Here is a 19,986-nt window from a genome sequence, read left to right as displayed (position 1 = left end):
CCCCAACTGCCACCATAGCTGATGGGGGATGGAGTTGGCATTGCATTATGCATGGAGAAAAACACCCAGCTGGTTTGTGAAAAAAGCCTAAATCCAGCCGATATTAAAGGCCTTCTCTGTGCTGCGTGCCAAATTTAACAATCATGCAGCGATCAGACTTTTGTAACCGGAGGCCCCCTCAGTCCGGATTGCTTCGATGTTCAAACCGAAAACAAGACAGGAAGCTAAGTCGTTGCATCTCAATAACTATTGGATGCAAACATCTTACACAGACATTCATGTTCTCCAGAGGATGAATCCTACCAACTTCCTCCTGATCCCCTGACATTTCATCTAGCAACACAAGGAGGTTGCTAGTTGCTTTTTTGTTTTTTAGTGAACTGCCTCGACAACAATCGGATGAATTATCGGGAAACGGTCCCCAGAGGATAAATTATAATAGAGCAGTGTGATAAGGAGAGAATCACAATAGTTTCGACTAAACACCTTGATATCAATACTGCGACGATATTGTCGGGTTGTTAACCCGTCACCAAACACTTTTACAAAGATGTGACACATATAACGAGCTAAATTACATTGATGATTAAGCTAGTGTTAAAATTGGCATCAGTTAATCCTTTGTTCATTGAGTAATTTAATAGCCAGCTAATTGTTTCAGTACTTTAAATGTACCTTTCTGTACGGCCCTTAGGCAGCTTACAGGTTCTTGCTCAAGAAGAGCAGAAAGATCCTGTGGTATATTAGAAAAAACAAAACAATAATGTGATATTTGGTCAAGTCTAGTTCCAGACTGTTGCATCACACGAGCAGTGGTTTATGTTCACACAGATGTTTGATCCATTAAATAAGTGAGTGTGAAAGCAGGATTGTTGTTTCTTCCTGTGTTGATATCAAAGGGGGAGTTGTTGTTTATGCGATTTCCAGAATGACTTCACCGCTGACCCGACAACAGCTCAAGGTTGCGCAGGACTCGGCTGGCCGCATTCCCGTTCATTGTCTCTTTTTATGCATTCCAGTTCAGCTTCCAAGAACTTTGCTGACAGCAGGAAGTTCAGGAGGGGAGCAACACATGGCTGCTGCCAAAGTCACTGTAAATACCGTACGCTGAAATTGACGGCTGCATTTATATAAACGTCTGTTTTCTCAGACTATATTGTTCTTATTATACACAGTAGATTTATCTCGTTGTCTGGACTGAGCGTCATCACTTGTAACTGATCTCTATAATCTCATGTATCTGGGGTTGTAGTGTTCAGTACAGATTGTTGATGTATTAGCAGCTAATGGCGCTCTAACCACAAAGCACCCCAGAGGCTGTTAGGAACATGAATAGTTGTGTAGAAAACTGCTAAAGTACACAAACCACTCAACATTTGTAATCCTTCAATGCAGAATTAAATTCACAGTTTTAGGAGAGGACATACAGTCACAGTCTACAGTCAGATGCCAGGTTGTTTGACTTGCTAACCCTCCTACAGCTGACAGGGTTCATGGTGGAAGTTAAAGCCCTGCAAGAAGAAATACTTTTGTCAATACTTCAAAATAGAGTCATAAAAGGTGCTTCAAAGTCTCATCGTAACTCCCAATCATGTTTTAACCATCTATATAGGTTTGTTTTAAGAATAGGGCTGGAACTTATTAATGTGATTTAAACAACATACAATGATATGAAACAGAGAAAATCAGCTACTCAAATTTGAGAAGTTGAAACTGGTAAACAATTGGTATTTATTAAACTAACCTCTAAAATTCTTCAGCATTATTTAAGAAAATTCAACTTATCCAAACAGGGATAGTGTCACGATCAGGCTTTGCCTTCTGTGTTCTGTGTATTTCTTTCTGTAGCTCCTCACTCTACCTATCAGCCACTCCCTCAGCACCCTAACTCCCTTCACCTGCCCCTGATCACTAATCAAGCACTCCCTCATCAGCACAACTCTCCTCACCTGTTCTAGCCACTATTTAAACCCCTGCCTCCCAGTCACCTACTGCCAGATCATTGTTTGTGTTGTACCCGCCTGTTTGTCTTGTCCTGCTCCCGGTTTCCCACGTCTGCCTGCCCTGCCTCTTCCTGCTGGATTTGCCCCCTTGTCTCTTGTCTCGTCCCTGGATTCCCTGTGTGTTCTTGTAGTGTGTTCGTTCTGACTTAATTGTTTATTAAATTCCGTTTGCTCTACTTCTGTTCTGCGTTTGACTCCACCATCATGCCTCGTGACAGATAGACAACATTTGGGCACAGCTTGCTTCATATTGTCAATTTAGGCTCCTCAGGCCTCCAGCCACACAGTTGCTAATCACCCACTGATGCCTAGATGAGCCTTCGTCTCTTCCCCTCTCGCTGTTAGACTGATACCCAGGATGTACCACCAAACAATTATTAGACTGATACCCAGGATGTACCACCAAACAAATCCCTCAGCAACGAACAATACAGTGACAATCTAAACAGCTCAAAATGCTCTGAAAAGATGCTTGTTCTAAAGGCAGCAGGGTACACAGTTTTCAGTTGTGTGTGGGAGGTGTTGCTTTTAGACACTTTGGCTCTTTCCTATGACTGTCTTCAGTATTGAGATATATCCAGCTGCCTGACTACAGAAAGAAAGGCGATATTGTGCAGAAGACGTCTGTTCCACAGCTGACCCGTACTCAAAGCTTTGAAATATTAGTGGAAAGGCTGAGACACGAAAGAAAACCATCACGGTTCCAACTTCGACGTAGCAGGAGAAACTTCCTGCCACATTACTGGTTTCTAATTGTGGAGTTCAAGCATGTGCAATTCTGCTTTAACATTCAGTTAATAACTCCGACTTTACTTGGGTCATGTACCCTCAAATCAATCTGTCTGAGCAGATGCTAAAATTAGATAATCCAGATGTTTTACCATTTGTCTGCTGCACAAAATCCCAGAGCCAGACGAGTTATAAATGGAAACAATTCTCCTTCTTTTAGACATTTGAAAAAAAATCTCAGTGGATGACTTCAGTGGCAGAGAGCCTTTTATCATGTTGTAGCTCACGTTGACATGTGTATTTATTAGTGGTCCAACAAGCCCACAGTTTCGGTTTGTTTTGCATGTTAGAGAGAAGAAAAGAATATCCATTTATAATGTGTTTGAACTGATGGAAAGTAATGAATGATATTTCTATAGTATATGAAGCCATACTATTAAGTATTATATCATTAGTTTAGTATTAATCTTGTATTAATGTAAAAGCAGGATTTTAAGTGACACCTTGACAATGTTTGTTTTGTCCAACCACCAAAACCTCGAAATAGTTAAAATAACTAATAGAAAAAGCAGCAAATTTTCACATCTGGAACCATGAAATGTTTTTGAATCAAACATTACTCAAAAATTATGCTTATTAATTTCCTGTCACCCTATTAATGTTAATTGTTTCAGCTGTACTTGTATTTACTGTTGGTTAGTTTTAATTTACAACAAAACATCTTAGATTATCAGCTCTTTATGTGTTTTGTGTGGAAATACCAATATTTCCCTCTGAAATGTAGAGGAGTAGAAGTATAAAGGGGCATGAGAAGAAAATATTCAAGAAAAGTACAAATACCTCAAATTTGTACTCCAGTGCAGTACAACAAGAACTGTCTGTATGTCGCTTTGGTGGATCTGAATGTGAACTGGCTGGATTTAAAAAGAGCGGGAAAGACAACTTCAGCTGTTGCTCTTGGTCAGCAGCAGCCTCTCTCTCTCTCTCTCTCTCTCTCGCTCTCGCTCTCGCTCTCGCTCTCGCTCTCTCGCTCTGACTGACACGTTATTCTGAAGCAAAAGGGGTGAGACATGCTCAGGTTTGTCTCTGTTGGCATGCACACCCACTTCTCTGAGCTGCCTGAGCCTGGTGTTTGATCAGACGGGGGGAGCTGAGGGCAGCTGCTCGCTCCCCAGGGGTCGGGTCACTCTCAGGGTTACTGCGGGGTCAGGAGTCAGGGTTTGGCAGCCAGTATCCACTGTAGGTTTGCACGAGGGAGTGAAGTGTGAAAGAGCTGCTAGTACATTTACTTTTGGCGAGGAATATTGTCCAGAGGTTTGTGAACGATTATGTCATCTGAATGTCTTCGAATATTGTTTTTTTTAAGCCTTGCTCACGTTTAGTCTGCTTCAGTCCAGACTGAAATATCTCGACAACTTTTGGATGGATTGTCATGACATTTTGTACAGATATTTGTGGTCCCCAGAGGATGAATCCCCCTGACTCTGATTTTTCCTCTAGTGTCACCATAAGGTTGGCTTTTTGCAAATATTATCCGTTCAGGGCTTTTTATGTGAAAAGTAAGACCGGAAGAAGTGGAATAGGTCTGCGCTACCTTTGTCAAGGTTAAAAGGAGTAATACATTTTGCCGTCTTGGTTTGGACTGTGGTGCCTCAAGTGTTGTTGTTTCATGAATGTAGGCGCAACTCAACCTCTTCCACACGGCTTCAGGGTTGATGCCTTTATTCGCTTTGGAAAGCTCAGAAAAATCAACCTTGCTCCGAAAATGCTCCGTATAATATTCAAGTTCTGCGTGAAGGTTCTCATGACAGAAACAGCAATTCGAAAGAATATATTGACATGCCAATTAATCACATGAAAAAAAAATCCCCTGGGTGTGTTAAGGCCTTAACTCTCAGCAAGAAAGCAAGTAAGTTTATTTTCCAAAATGTCAAACTACCGTATTACTTTAATTATAAGAGCAGTTTTTTGCAGGAGCAAACTTTGCTGTATCGTTCTCGTTTTGATTTGTATGTTCCAGCAGAAGAATGTCTCTCTGTTCTCGTTCTCTTCATGTGTGAAGATTCATCTGCTCATATTAAAACTGGGAATATTATCCCCAACTCAGAGGGCTGTCTGCCTGCTTGGCTGCTTTTACTGCCTGTGAGACCGTTGGTCGTTGGACAGCGCCAGAACAAATGTCTCTTGCCAAGGGAGGTTCTGAAAATATGCACGTTGTTCAAGGTCCAACGGGACACTTATCGGCCTGATCCAGCGATTGTGATTATATGAGAAAGTTTCCTTTCTGAACTTGGATAAGCAACAAAAAGTGTGACGGTTTGAAAACACGAATGTCTTTTTGTCCTCCCTTATTTCCATACAGGCAGTCCTTTCTTAAAGGGGCGTTCCACCAATTTTCATGCAAAAATCCGTTTCCTCATCACGAGGAGTGCTACTCAGCTTGTGAAAACAGTTGAATGACGTCTCCTGGGGTTTTGCAGAGGACTTTGTAAAGTCTGAGAACTTGGCGGCTGGAAGAGATGTGAACATGTGTCCACTAATGGTAGTCCAATGAGAAATGTTATTGAGTTGCATTATGGGAAATGTAGGATTCAGGGTTTTTTAGTGACTATAACTGCATTAGTTGTGACTGTCTCAACTTTATGAAGGTAAATTGCTCGAGTTCCCCTTTCTTATAAGAGTCTTTATAATTTGAAATCAATCACTTTTAAACTTTTATAGACGTAACGGAATCATAACGATCAACAACTGACATAACTTCTATCCTCTGCCACGCAATGAGAGTTCACAGCCCCTTTGAGTACATAAATATAAAACCTGGAAAAGAACATTTTTATTATTTGTCAATACGTCAGACCAATTTGGCCCTTTTTATTAAATATAGGATATTGTTGAGTCCTGCGGTGCTATTCTGAGGTAACTAAGGGTCTTGTCTGACCACAGCTACATAAAATCAGTCAGTAAAACCAGCATTAAATAATATTTCTTTCCTTTTTTTACAGGTTTTTTTATTGACTTTTTAATTATTTTTGGTTTTCCTAGGCAGTTAAAGTGTCTTGTGAAAATTAAAGTGTCATGTTCATATATAAAGATATCCAACACTGGCAATACTCAACCTTTTGGTATTGGTGTTGGCCTTCAGAAATTCATTTAGTTTAGTGAAGCCTTTATTTTAAAAGCTTGAAATATGTTTGGCTTCTGTCTGCGGCTTCGTCTGGTAAAACAAACACCAAATGTGTTTTTTGACTCGTTTCTTTTTTTGTGTTTCTGGGCTGCTTCCCGAGGAGACGCGTCAAGCTCTCGGGCTGCTCTTTTCAGCCAGACTCAAGTTCCCCTTTTTCCTCCTCTTTGAATCTTATAATTTTCCCTCCTGTTCTTTCCATTCCAGACGACTCTCTGGATGAGAGATTTTCTCAGGTTACAGTATGTTCAGCTGAGCTCCACATGCAGATACTCTACGTTTCTGACATTCTATCCAAAGTTCAGGCCCTGGGGAAATCCTGACAGAGAGGACACGACAGCCTGAGGTGTATGATTCCAAAAACTAAGATTCATGCTTACAGGTTTGGTGGACCGACACCTTGTTGACTTCAGTCTGTCATTGTGAAAAATGAGACTTTGGAGCTCTGGGTTGCTTAGAGGCAAGATGGGTACACTTGACTCACTTGGTAAAACAGCTGTGCCCGTCTTCTCCCTGGAAAGGATAGTAGATGATATTGATAGATGACAGTCCTGCATCCAAAGCCAGTGATGCTGCCCTGTATCACAAAGCATGTTTACTTCTGGCTCTCTTTGGGTTAACATTGGTGAAATTGGAAGACCATCTGGCTCAGTTAACTCTTTGTTTTCCTATTTGGCTCATGTAAAAGAGGCAGAGTTGTTAATTACATGTAGCGTCAATAGAACCGTGAGTGCAGCATAGTGCGCTTAATATGACTTTAAATGAAACTGTGATACTCGCTGAGAAATGTGTTATTTGCAGCATGCAAGAATTGGTTTGCAGCAAAGTGAAATACAAACAATAACATGACTTAATAGAATAAGAGGCTGGAGAAATATTAGGAATTACATCCACATATTAAAAGGAAAGCTTTAAATGGTAAATATACATTTGGCATTTTCAACATGTTCAGAAGTATTACGTGAGTATTTGGGGAGAGGAAAATAAGAGAAACAAAGTTAGTTCATGCCTGATGAGGTCTATCTGACGGAAATGTTTAATTTGTAATTTCTTGGGAGGTAATTAACTGTGTGTGGATTTGTTTTTTCCAATATAAATAATGAGTAGAGAATAATCACAAAGTAGCCTCATGTTATTCTCCGCTGCAGTGATGGAATAAAAGCATGTTAAAATGCATGTAGAAAACCTGAATTAATCCCAAAGATATCTGTCGAACTGTCTAATCTAGCTGTGTGACACTAGTCCCATATCCGTTGCAACGTTATTGTTCAATTTCCTGATACTAATTAACAAAGACAATTAAAATCCCAATCTACAGGAGAAGTCTGCTGCTCTAAACTGAATTTACAGTGGAGACTGAACAAGTGATTCTCTATGAAATATGGGGCATGCATATCTATTTTATGACACTATGTCTCCAATCCGATTTGCATTTCAGACGCTTTTCGGCACAAGCAAAAACAAAACTGTGCAGAATTAGGTTAGTAGAGTTAATTTTAACCCTCCTGCATAATTATTTTTTGAATGCCTTGCAGTAGATCCACTATGTCCGAGTCTCATTCTCATGAACATGTCATCTCAGAACCACCTGGAGGGAATTTCTTCAAATTTGGCACAAATTCATGCTGGACTCGAGGATGAAATGATTAGAATGTGGTAGTCAAAGGTCACTGTGGCCTCACAAAACACGTTTTTTGGGCCATAACTAAGAATCCATATGCTAATTATAGCAATTTTATGAAGTGGTGACATTTGAGACGGACATGCAGCTTGGCTGTTTGGCGGAGGCATGCTACCGCGAGGCGGCAAGTTTTCATGCAGACATAGCGGTACAAGAGTTTCTGTCCTCGTTAGTGATTCACAAGGCTTTTCATTGCTGTGAGAGATGGTCGCCTACACGCGTGTCCTCATGCTTAAATAGACCAGGTTTTTTTTAGGGGCTTCTTCACGAGCACAAGCTCCGTCACATGGCAGTTGGGCGCATTAATGTTGATTCAGTTGCTGAGAGCCTTCAGAGCAGTGAGGGGTTCGGCTTTCATCCTGGCAAATTTAGACGACAGGACATCGGACACGCACTCTAAAAGAAAGAGTGAATCATGTTTTATTTTTGTCTGTCCGACAAAACAAGTCGTTTTAAGGCATCTCAATGGGCTCTGGTTACTTGTGACGGGTATTTTTCTGCCTATTACTAGAAAATGTACGAATGTAGTGAAACATTCCTATTATTGAGAAACTAACAAATCTCTTGTTTTGTCTGGCCCAGATTTGGAAGATCTTTAATGATATTAAAATAAATTATTACTTTATTCATCTATTAGTCCACTGACATAAAATTCAACAGCAGTTTTAATAATTGGTTAATTTTTAGTTAAAAGTTCTTTGTCTTTTGTGATTGTATATTTAATATAGTTTTAGACTGTTCGTCAAAACAAGCAATTTGAACTATTTTATGACATTTTATAGAACAATTGATTGAGGAAATAATCGTCCAATGAAAACAATCACTATAAACCCTACACATTATCATTATTTCTGTTTCTTTTTTTTTTGTCCAACCAAAGTCATAATTGAGAAGCAGGAACCAATTTGTGTTAATAAAATGGCTTAAAATGATCACTCGTTGACATTGCATTCAATTAATTGTCAGTAGATTGACTTATTTCAGCACTAATGTGAAACCGTGTGACCCCAAAAGGTTGGAAGGTCCCGTCCTCTCCTGAACGCAGCACCAGACGGTTTCTTCTCACACTTGGCAGAGATCACACACTCGAGGCCCCTGTGAGGAAATAGTCTGCTTGGGAGTGTTGGTGGTCTCAGTATTAAGTCCACTGAATGAGTGGGTGGGCTGGGAGGCATCGTCTGCCGATGAATGTTGCTGTAGAAACGGGGCTTGGTCAATGGCTGCCACTCAGCTGTTTTGGCTACACACACATGGTTGGCACAGTAGGTCATCCTAAGGGGGGGGAGGGGGGCTGAGCACTGTCCTTCACTTGTAGAAGAGCAACAAGGCGTTAATATACTGACAGCACATGAGACGTACATGTTAGCCCCGTGATGGATAGCACCCATCCAGTACATGCAGCTAAATCGATATGGCCTAATGCTACGGCCTCCAGCATGTTGTAATAGAAGCATAAATGAGTAATTATGGCTCCAGGAGATGTGTCACTTCTGTGAGGCCATTAGTGCAGATGTGCGTTGTTGAAGAGGGTTTTGAAGTTAACGCGGCGACAGCAGCGCACTACAGACTGGTGCAGAAATGTGCGCGGTGTTTACATTGTGGCCCCGAGCTCTTGGCTCTTTCAGAACAGAAAGCAGGCTGGTTTTAAGTCTGATGGAACACATCTAAGCTTTCAAGCGGAGATAAAAGCCTGGGCTTGTGAAACAATAGTCAGGGCTTTGAGCACATGTTGGGGAGAGTATTACGGGAGACATTTGAACTCCCTCTGCACTTTAAATGCATGAGGATTGGGTTACGACAGATTATGGGGCGGTATAAATTCTTTAATTATTCGGATGATGATGTGAATGTGGCGCCAACTGGACGAGTGCAAACGTTTCTTTGGAGGTCATAATGAGCTATTGTAGCAGTAACTGACTGTTCGCTGAGCAGTTTACCAGGCACAGGTAGACAAACGCAGACTTCTAATTTCTTGCCAGCAACCATTAATTTGACATTTCATCAGTTAATTAAGTGTCATGAGTTACTGTCTGTTGTGTTATTGTACTGTACTTGTACTGTTATTGTCTTTATTGTGCTTCCAGCTAACTCGTATCAATAAGAGAATCCTGTAAAAGGCGTTTTAATCATGCATGTCTTCATGCCTACATACATGATATCGAGGCTGAAGCTACATGTCTCAGGCGAAAAGTTAACATCCTCACCAGCTAATGAACCATGTAGAAAACATGGAAATAAAAAGCCATTTACCGGCTTAGCTTGTTCATCTTTCCAAAGAGTATTTTTTTCAAGTGATTGTTACGAGAGGTGAGGCTTTGAGGATGAACACCAACCAGTGTATTTGTGTATAAATGTGATGCTGCTGTCTTGGGTTGGTTGTGTTGCTGGAGTGTAAACGCCCCCAATTTTGGCTCTTTTAGGTTTGGTTTTGGAAATGCTTAAAAAAGTCTTGTTCTAAATATTACTAAATCCAAAGCTTGACAGGCTTGCTGTGCCTAGTTAAGCTTAAGTGGTTGGGGAGGTAAGATATTTATGAGTGACTCTGAAAATGTACTGGGTAGGATTGCTAGGCATTGCATAGCCAGGGGTGCCTCCTCGACCCTGCATTAGTTCATGTAGTGGTCTGGAGGAGGAGGAGAGCTGGGCAGTGCAAGAGAGCATCAGGAGCCAGGCAGCTAAGAATAACTCGAGCTGCTGTTCAATGTAGCTGAAGGGAATACGCTCATCCCAACCCCCTTCAGTCAGCCATCCATCTCTGCAATCCAGCCTCAATTAGGACACTAAAGCAATCAATATTACAACAAAATGCTGCCATCTCTCCAGACAGGAAGTGGCTTTCTCACAATGGGGCCCTCAGACAGACGGGGCCGCCCCATCCCCCCGTCTCCAACCTCTTGGTTCCACCTCCTCCACTCCCCTCTGTAGCCTCCCGAACTCTCCACACTGATGAAACCTTCTGTGGCAGGTTTTGAATCAAGATTAAAGATGATGAAGAGCAAACAGCAGATTGATACCAAACAGTCTGCTGCTAGCATGAGTCTGCTCTACAGCTGTTCTCATTTGTATGCTGGCAGAGAGAGATGAGAGAGTAAGCTGACATCGCTGCATCACTCATTGTGCCCCAGCTGGCCGTTTGGTTTGGGGGCGGCCACGGCTGTATTTTAGGGGTCACTACCTGGACCCAGTGTTGGCTCCCTCCTCAGCATCCCACCTGCTCGTTCTCCCTCCAGACCACCAGGCCGCTCTGCCGGGATTCACCCTCTAAAACACAACCCTCCGGGGCTTCCGGGCCCACCTGCATCCCTCTCAGCCGTCCAGCTCACACACAGCAGCCAAGCCACAAATACTATACTTTGAGGTACTGATATAAAAGAGGAAGTATTTCCATTTCATGCTACTTTAGACTTGTACTCCGCAAATATCGGGAAAAAATATTTTACATATATTACTCCACTTAAATTCATTTGACAGCTTTAGTTACTGGTTACTTCATAGATTCATATTTTACATTTTGATGATGTACATGACTTGGGTTACATTTTCACGGCAGGACTTTTACCTGTAATATAGTATTTTTACAAAGTGCTATTGCTACTTTTAGCGATAGGATCAGTATACTTTTTCCTGCCACTGCTTACTGGAATAATAGAAACATCTTCTCTGAGACGATGTTGGCAGAACAGAGGTTCTGCCAACATCGTCTCAGACAAGATGTTTATTTCAGAGGAAAGTCACAGTTCACACCAGCATGGACAAAATGTTATTTCATTCAAACATATCAAAATACTTTAACCTTAAGCATCATGTGAAACTAGTTGAGACGTGCGGTGGTTCATGAATTGAAGAGAAATGGAGGTGCTCTGCGACTCAGACGTTCCTCTGGCTGCACCGTCAGCATGTAGAAACCACCAAACCTGCAGCTCGCTCAGCACGATCCCAGTATTAATGATGTTTTTAACGCCGCTGCTTAACTGCACTGTGCCATGTCACCAGCTTAATTCTGCACACAAACAGTGGCATGTAACCTCAATCTTCCTTGACATAAAAGTATTGAGTTGTTGCTTTAGTGCTGTTGAATAGTCTCCTGATGAGGTTTTAATGGTGCGAGGATGGTCCTCTCTTGTCACAGTAGTGAGGTTATTATCTACTTGGCTTCCCTGCTCCCCCCCGTGGTGTGAATAAGGGTCAACTCACAAGCACATCGGGGACCTCTCCGGCCCACTTAGGAGATGGTTGCTGTGGCTACGGGCCCAGGGGAAACCGTGTGCAGCCATTATGGGAGGCATGTGCAGCGAGACAGGGCAGTGGGGGGGGGTTACAGCCTGGAGGGGAGGGGGGGTGTTCCACACATCTGGAACAGTTAGCTGGGCTGTCGCTGCATTGAGCCACTTGTTCAGTTGCATTCATGAGCAACGCAGAGTAGATCCCGTTGCCTGCGGAAGGCAACCTGCATCTTAAAGGACACTTCTCAGGTCCATCAAAGTGCGCACCACAAGACTAACAAGCAGTTTTAACCCAAGCAAGAAAATGAATAAAATAGCAAAATAATACATAACCTCACCTTTTTCTCACCCTGTTAAACTTTTGTATCGGCCCATAAAAGGATATTGTGAATCCAATAGTCCACAAAAACCTTGAATAACCATTTAAAGCATGTCTAATATTTATAAGACGGGGGTATGAATTTAGAGCAGGAAGATCTGGACGTTAAAACGTACAAAGCCACAATTGTAGTCTATTAAATAAATATTTTAACAGCAGGTTTTACAAAAGATGGAAGAAACCTTCGTCGTGTCAAAAGTGCTGCAGATGTCGCTGTGTCTGCTTTTGGCAAATTTAAGTAGGTCATTCACAAACTGTTGGGTGTCTGTAGACACTTGAAAATAAAATATTAAAATAACATTTTAAGATCAGCGTGGCTGCTGCTGAAAGGCGTGAGGAGAACGAGCCTCCTGAAAGGCGAGAGCTTGCTAAGCTCTGCATTATCACATTGAAAGGGCAGTTTTCAAAAATGACATCAGCAATGAAAACAGCTTTGCTCACTACAACATTATCCCAGGGTGTGGTTGGCTGAAGGCTGTCCAGCAGCAGATCAGTTGAGGTTACAACAACACACGTCCACATGTGGAATAATATGGTATTGATTATTTTAGTAATGTATGTTTGCATGAGCTGGAGCTTTTGACAGATACTATATCCTCTCCGGAGTATTTCTCCCCCCTTCACTTCCTCAGATCCTTCTAAAAGGAGATGGTGAGAGTAGAAGCTGCGGGGGTGGAGGGGAGTATGAGAGCACGTGCCATCCCCCGTCCCCTGAGCTCTCTGCAGCCTCGGCCAAGCAGGCTAATCCACCCAAGGCCAGCGAGAAAGAGATGAGACAGAGATACAAGTTTTATATCCTGCCAGCTGTGGCCGAAATATGCCACAGATTCTCTCATCACAGAGCTGCTGTGTGTGTGTGTGTGTGTGTGTGTGTGTGTGTGTGTGTGTGTGTGTGTGTGGTGCTGTGATTCGTTTTTTTCATTGATATCTAATGGGAAACTAGTCTTAATTAAGCAAAACTTATTTCAGCCACCTAAAAGTAAGATCCTCCTAAAAAGATCAATATCACTTTGAGGAAAGCATAGATCAGTTTCACATTCGGTTCAGTTCCCCCGTCGGAAAAGGCTGTTTGACGGCAAGATAAAGCGGGGAAAATATTCTAAATGTAGCATACACTTAAAACGGATATTGATTTTATTAGGTGAGCCTATTTTAAGGTGACTAAAATATGTTTTGCTGTAGTGCCTCATACAACTTCAAAACACCCAAACTATCCCTGCTGCTAGTATATTTCTTCAAAAGCGCTTGTCAGATGTTAATGTCGTCAACGAAATACGAATCCAAATAAAAAGTAACCATCGAAAACGAGAACTGTGACGAATATGTAATATGTACTTTGTCAACGGACAAAAAACAAAGAATAATGTAAAAGATGGACAAAGTGACAAATTACAAAAAGAGACAAAAATGTAACCAATGAAAACAAGACCAAACTAGCTGACATTTTCTAATTAGCACTAAATATGTACATCTGAGGCAGATGGGAAGTCATTCGATTTGCATGTCATAAACCAAACTCGGAGGATCTCCAAAGTGATTACAGTTTATCCTCTGGGCACCAACAAGTTATTTACCAAATCCCAAGGCAATCCATCCAACAGATGGATGTCAACCTTTATGGTGGCATTATATGAAAAGTCAAGAGGATCACCAAATTCATTAAGATGCATCCTCTGGGGCACATGAATGTCTGTTGTTGTGGATATTTATGTGTGGGCCAAAGTGGTGGACTGTCCGTATATTTGGTTGAGGTATGCAGAGCTGTGACTTTATGACTAAGGCTGACCTACGATGAGCAGCAGGTTATCAAGGCGATACAGATCTGTTCATTGTACTCGCTTATTGACGCCAGCATGTGGAGAAGCTGGTGAGCGGTGCGTTTAGGGGCCACGTCATGCAGCTGTGAGCCTCTGGGTGTAAATCACACCTCTCTCTGTGGTGCGGTTGGGTGTGGCATTAGCGGCGGTGGTGTTGACAGTGAAAGTCGGTGGATCGGGGTTCGGGATGTGCCAGACAGCCATGTTCGCTCTCACGTGTCGAGACCTCGTCTGTCACTTTGTTTTGACAGAGCTGAACTGCTCCCAGGACGGCGTCTCGCTCACTTAAAGCTCCCCCAAAACTCTCGCCTGTTGCTGCTCGAAACATGTCTGGGTTTGGCTCCGTGCAAAATCTCCATCTATCATTCACAGATTTATGGAGCGACTTCATGCTTCCTGAGAACGTGGGAAATCACACGCAGATTGTTCAACGACTGTTTTCCAAATAAGATAAATGACCTTAATGCGATTTTCCTTTCAGTCGTGCAGTAACACATTTCCACACATGCTTTAATAGCTTCTCTTGTTTTTGTTTTTCAGGGCAAATATTGATGAAGTGGAGACGGAGGTTGTGGAGATTGAGGCGAAACTAGATAAGGTAAGACATTTGACTGCCAGTGCCCTTTATCTCCTTGTCTACCTGGTCTTAAGCTATGACGCTCATGTGTATAATGGATTATAAACATACTTTTTATTTATTAATAATGAATGCTTTTATAATTACTTAAGTTATAAGCACTCATAGATATTTGTAATGCTTTATAGCAATAATCATAACATCAAGTATCATAATATAGCTGTAATTATACAGTGCTATAAGCAGATTATATAATGTATTATAGACATGGACATTAAATCAGAGCACGTTTTTAAGATCATCTAAAAAAACTCATGTTTTCTTTGCTTCCTCCTTATTTTCCGCCTTTTATTTTCCTATTTCCTTCTTCCTACACAGTACTTTGTTACTTCTCTCTTAAAAAGTGTTATATACATAAACAAAATTATACTATAAATAATGCTTCTATGCAATAGGGTAACATATTCTAACATGTTGTTCAGGCTATCACTTAAAGTCAACACAGCCACAGTATCGTTTATATTCAGCCATGCTAACTCATGTTGTTGGGACATTTTTTGCTTATTTAAGTCTTAAAGTCCGTATGCAACATATCAATCTTCATTTATGCTGCAGAAATAATAAAGAAATACTTAAACTGTCCTCATATCACTTCACACAAATTAATGTAAAAAGAATGGGGTTTGAATATTTGTTATAGTCTGCCTCTCTTCTGGTTCATCTTAGAATGTTTGGGGAAAACCCACCAGTGCACAAAACAATGTCAATAACCATCTCAGTTTTAGATTCAGTAATTAATAAAGGTATGTTGTACCAGATGTGCATAAATTAACTCAAGAATTTGAAGAGTACCGAGTGTCTGTCTATGCCAACAAGTTGGTCTACGCAGGTGGAAACAGAAGTGAACATTCATTACTGGAAAAGTTTCCTTTGCCTCCATAATCTGCATTAGCGTTGTTTATTTCTTACTATTTATTTTTTCCCAAGGCCATTGAGCACGCTTACAGTTCCCTCGCGCTCCAAGCGTTTGCCTAAGTTAGTCGTGCCAGCAGCCAACTCTGGACATATTTGGTATGTTCGGTTTGCAGGTATTAAATTAACGAGCCTTGAATTGTTTTGGAAATATTGGTGGGTTATTTTCCAGTTCTGGGAAATGGACTTTGGCACATTAATGGTTTTGGTTTTCAGAGGGTATTTCACGCACTGATCCCAGGCCTATATTACTATATTGGATGAAAAATGACTAAAAAGGAGGAATGTTGGTTTGTTATTTCTCCATATTCTGTCACAGCATATCTTGTTGCAACAGACTTTAAACACAGTTTGCCCATTACACTCAGCTGCTCGTCACCAGCATTACGATACTCTGCGGAGCCTAATCCCACACGAACATTGCTAGACGCCACTGACGGCATAATGGAAAGCGTAATATCGCTCAGCTGAGGTTCGCTGAACCATGACGTGGCACTCACACCGGTTGATGAGGCAGCCAGATGTTTTTCCTGTAATGCTTGTGTCACTGGTCCATCTGCTCCCTTTGACATTGAATTATGTGTCTGTGAGAGCCAGGATTAGTCTGTTCTCCTCTCTACTGTCGTCAGTGTTGGAAACCTCCACCACAGTCCTGTGCATTTCCACACAGCTGTACATGAAAGATCCACATCTCCCATTTGCTGTAGGATTAAAACCAGTTCAATTCAACACCATGGAAGGGCTGCAAACAACTGCTGTTCTTAACTCAGGAGGACTGTGGAAGAGCTTAATGAGATCCTCTGATCTAATCCTTTGGCAGAGTTTAACATTAGACCATAAAGGGGGGGAAACTGTTCAGGAATCCATATTTCAAGGTGCTTTTAACTACATTACACACTAAATGTCACATTCTAGCTATTTTAATTGTTTATTGGTGCAATTAAAAGTTGACAAAAAGACAGTAATACAGAACAAAGTAAGACATATCATTAATAAAAAAAATACGATAATAGCATTTAGCTCAAGGCGGCGCTATCGCTAAATGGGGATTAAGGGAAGAGATTGACATTTTGGGAAATACACTCATTCACTTTCTTGATGAAAGTTAGATAAGGAGATCAATACGACTCATTCTCACCTTGCTGTGTGACAGTTTCAGCCCCTACCTCCTCACAATACTGCAACTTATAGTTTTTACAATTTAGTTTGTGCATCAATTGAACAAAACGTGATATCTTGTGTTACCTTTAGAGGTGGATTTATTTTTAGATTTTTGAAATAATAAGTTCATGGTAAGCTTAACTAATTGTGTTTTGCTCTTAACTTATTTGAAGTGTTGGCCTCTCGAGATTGACCGTGTTGTGTTAAGAACATAGATGGACTCATTTATCAGAGTTAACTTGAATCTATCAGACACATTTGTGCAGAGGTGTTCACGTAAATCATTCATGAACTCTGGATTGATTCTGTTCAGGAATTCGGCCGGCCGTCTTCTCCTCTTGTGCTTCTTTGCAGAGCATGTGCGACTGTCAGTAGACAGTTCTGTAATAGCAGAACGAACAAGAGGAGGGGGGGCAGAGCGAGGGGAGAGTGTCCACTAGTTAATAGATCATGGAAGGACTCTTTCTCTCTGACGGATAAAAAATACAAACGTGTCGCTAAATATACTTTGGCAGCCATTGATGTCCTGGTTGGCCTGCCCAAGTAAAGTCTGTGAAAACAGGGTTTCGACCTTGTCATCTAACTCAAGGAAGCAAACAAGCATCCTTTAAATTAATTGAAAGAATGGCTCAGTCTTGTGTCTGGTGAGCAGCTGGGAGGAAGTGGGACTTTGCTGGAGAATAAAAGGGGCTGAAAAAACCCAAAGATAACCAACCAGATGACAAATTCCCAGAAACTACGCAGCAAACATGTCCTCAGTGTCCTCAGTGATAACGGCCCAGCTAATGCTGATATGATGTGTGGTGAAAGTGGTACCTTCATTTATCCCACCGCCAAATGTGTGTCTGTACTCCACAGCTGGTGAAGCTATGCAGTGGGATGATTGAAGCAGGGAAGGCGTACGTCAGCGCCAACAAGCTCTTCGTCAACGGCATCCGGGATTTGTCTCAGCAGTGCAAGAAGGATGAGACGATCTCGGTGAGGTTCTGATGAGTGCGAGTCCTTTCATCTAGCAGCGCTGTTTGAAACATTCTAGCCTTTTTATTGTGGTTTTATTCGTCAGTTTTTCTGACTGTTAGAGTAATTGTCTCCTGGGGATTGGGACTTTCCTGCTCTCTGGGTGTTAGCCTTACAGCTCTGAATGTGTGTGAGTAAACTCGATTACTAACAGATTAGTAAGTGAGCATCAGATGCGGTCTGGAAACTTACTTCTGGCTCGGCTCGCAGCACCAGCGTCTTGGACTGTTTCATTGCTGCTGACGTTAAGTACTATTAAAAGCCTTCTTGGCTTCAACCGTAAGACTAATTGAGAGTTTCTTATTAAAGTCTTGTTCGTATTTATAGTTTCCATTGTAAGAAAAAAGAGAGAAAGAGAAAGAAACTGAAGCAGACCTGCAATCACAGTTTCTTGTCCTGTTTAAAGTTCAAGAGAAGAAATCCTCCAGTTAAACTCAAGTGACATTTACCAGCTCAAATCTAGCATTACAGTTCTTTTCATATACTGCCATTTAGATTTTGGTTTCAGCTTTTGACAGTTTTTATTTGCTTCTTTTACTCTCAGATGCAAATACATCAGCTGTTCTGACCCCATTTCTTTTATACAGTATATTATGATGCTATTATGTGCTTTATGTCCTTTGCAGGAGTGCCTGGAAAAGTGTGGTGAAAGCCTCCAGGAAATCATCAACTACCACATGGTAAGTCAGCCTGCTCTCCAGACTGTCCCCATATGCTCCACATAAAGTGGACTGTATGTCATCCAACATTAACTGGCAGTTAAGGCCTCACGAGGGTCCCGTGTTCCTATTAGAACGACACAGAGGCTCAATCTGAGCTGTGTTTGAACCGATCCCACGTTCTTCTTTCACACTTCATTACTTACGTTTTTCTTTTAATATTTTTCTTATTCCCAGTTTTGTTGCTGTATTTTCATTCATTTACACCTTCCCCCTCACATAAACAGCGTTTCTGCTTTACTGCTGCGTCGTTTCCCCTCCCCGCCTCTAATATAACTGACCCCTTGCACCCCCAGCACCCTCGCCCCTCCAGCCTCCAAGGCCCTTTGAAGTCCATTAGCTTGAACCCGTTGCGTGGTTGTAGACGCTGTGAAGTGCAAAGCGTGTGCGTGTGTGTGAGGGGATCACATTCCTTTCTGGAGCCCCAACAAAGATGTGTCATCGCAAATCAGCCACTCCCTCCACCTCATTCACCTCCAGCGTATTGGTAGAGAGTGGGGACCGGCTTTACAACTGAAGGGTTAATGGGCCCCGGGTTGCTCAGCCAGAAGTAGAGTAGCTTCAGTCGCTGCTCAGTAGTAACCCGGTGTGACCTTGAATGGGTTACATATGGCGGGGCTTGTGGGGGGGGGACCAATACTGGGCGAGCCAGTGAAGTGGAGGTTGTAATCACAGCGATGAAAAGGAAAACTCTGGCATGCTCTACTGCTCCAGAGCCAAAAGACAGATCGCTGACAAACAGGAGTGTGCACAAGAGGACAATAAAGATGTTTCTCTGTTGCTAATTGGGCTTTTGCCAAATCGTTGCACTAAATTGTTGGCGTTGTTATTTACAGTGACGGAGATTTGATTTGATTTTATTGTCATTGCACAAGTACTGAGACAATGAAATGCAGTTAACCGTTAACCAAAAGTGCGAAAAGCAGTAAGATGTATAGAATATCTATGAATACTCTAATATACATATATACAATATGAACAAAAAGATATACAGTGCAAATATAAGTACAGAATCAACCTCTCTCACTATTCTCATCAACCATATCAATTAATGCAGGTTTAAAAATATGCAGAATTTACACATAAGTAGCGGGAGCACAGATTTTCTTTGTGCTTTTTGCTTTTATTAAACTTTTTTGTTTTTTGATACAAATAATCCACTTGCTTGCTCCTGTCTGGTAGCATCTTGAAGGATCTTATTATATCATCAATGACAATAAACTAAATATTGGAAACACTTCAACAACATACAATTCAACAGCAACACAAACTAGAGCCTTGTTAGACACTTAGCTTGTTTTAGCCAAGTGTACCTAATAAACTGGCAATGGAGCATACATTCACCTGTACAATTATTGGCAGTTTCAGGACCACATACTTCTTCTCAGTGAGATGCAGACTTCAGAGCCTCCGTCAGTGTTTCTGTCAGACTGACGTATCCTCTGTTGGTCTGGTTCAGTGTGTTACACTTTAGAGACCATGCGAGAGCGAGGGTTTGGCCTGAGACCAGCTGGCTCCTCCCCCCCC

At 41.7% G+C, this 19,986-nt stretch overlaps 1 protein-coding gene across 3 annotated transcripts in view; it reads left to right on the top strand.

The window, feature by feature from the left end:
- acap3a (ArfGAP with coiled-coil, ankyrin repeat and PH domains 3a) overlaps positions 1–19,986 on the top strand; it is a 63,344-nt gene that overhangs the window by 14,747 nt on the left and 28,611 nt on the right. For all 3 annotated transcript variants that reach the window (XM_031845829.1, XM_031845830.1, XM_031845828.1), the window contains exons 2-4: positions 14,554–14,611; positions 17,582–17,701; positions 18,367–18,420. In XM_031845829.1, the coding sequence (XP_031701689.1) occupies positions 14,554–14,611; positions 17,582–17,701; positions 18,367–18,420 (232 nt within the window). The remainder of the gene's footprint in view (positions 1–14,553; positions 14,612–17,581; positions 17,702–18,366; positions 18,421–19,986) is intronic.

Source organism: Anarrhichthys ocellatus, unplaced genomic scaffold, assembly GCF_004355925.1.
Source record: "Anarrhichthys ocellatus isolate YVR2014 unplaced genomic scaffold, GSC_Weel_1.0 scaffold5, whole genome shotgun sequence".
NCBI classification, from domain to species: Eukaryota; Metazoa; Chordata; class Actinopteri; order Perciformes; family Anarhichadidae; genus Anarrhichthys; species Anarrhichthys ocellatus.
This window is presented reverse-complemented; position numbering and strand designations above follow the sequence as displayed.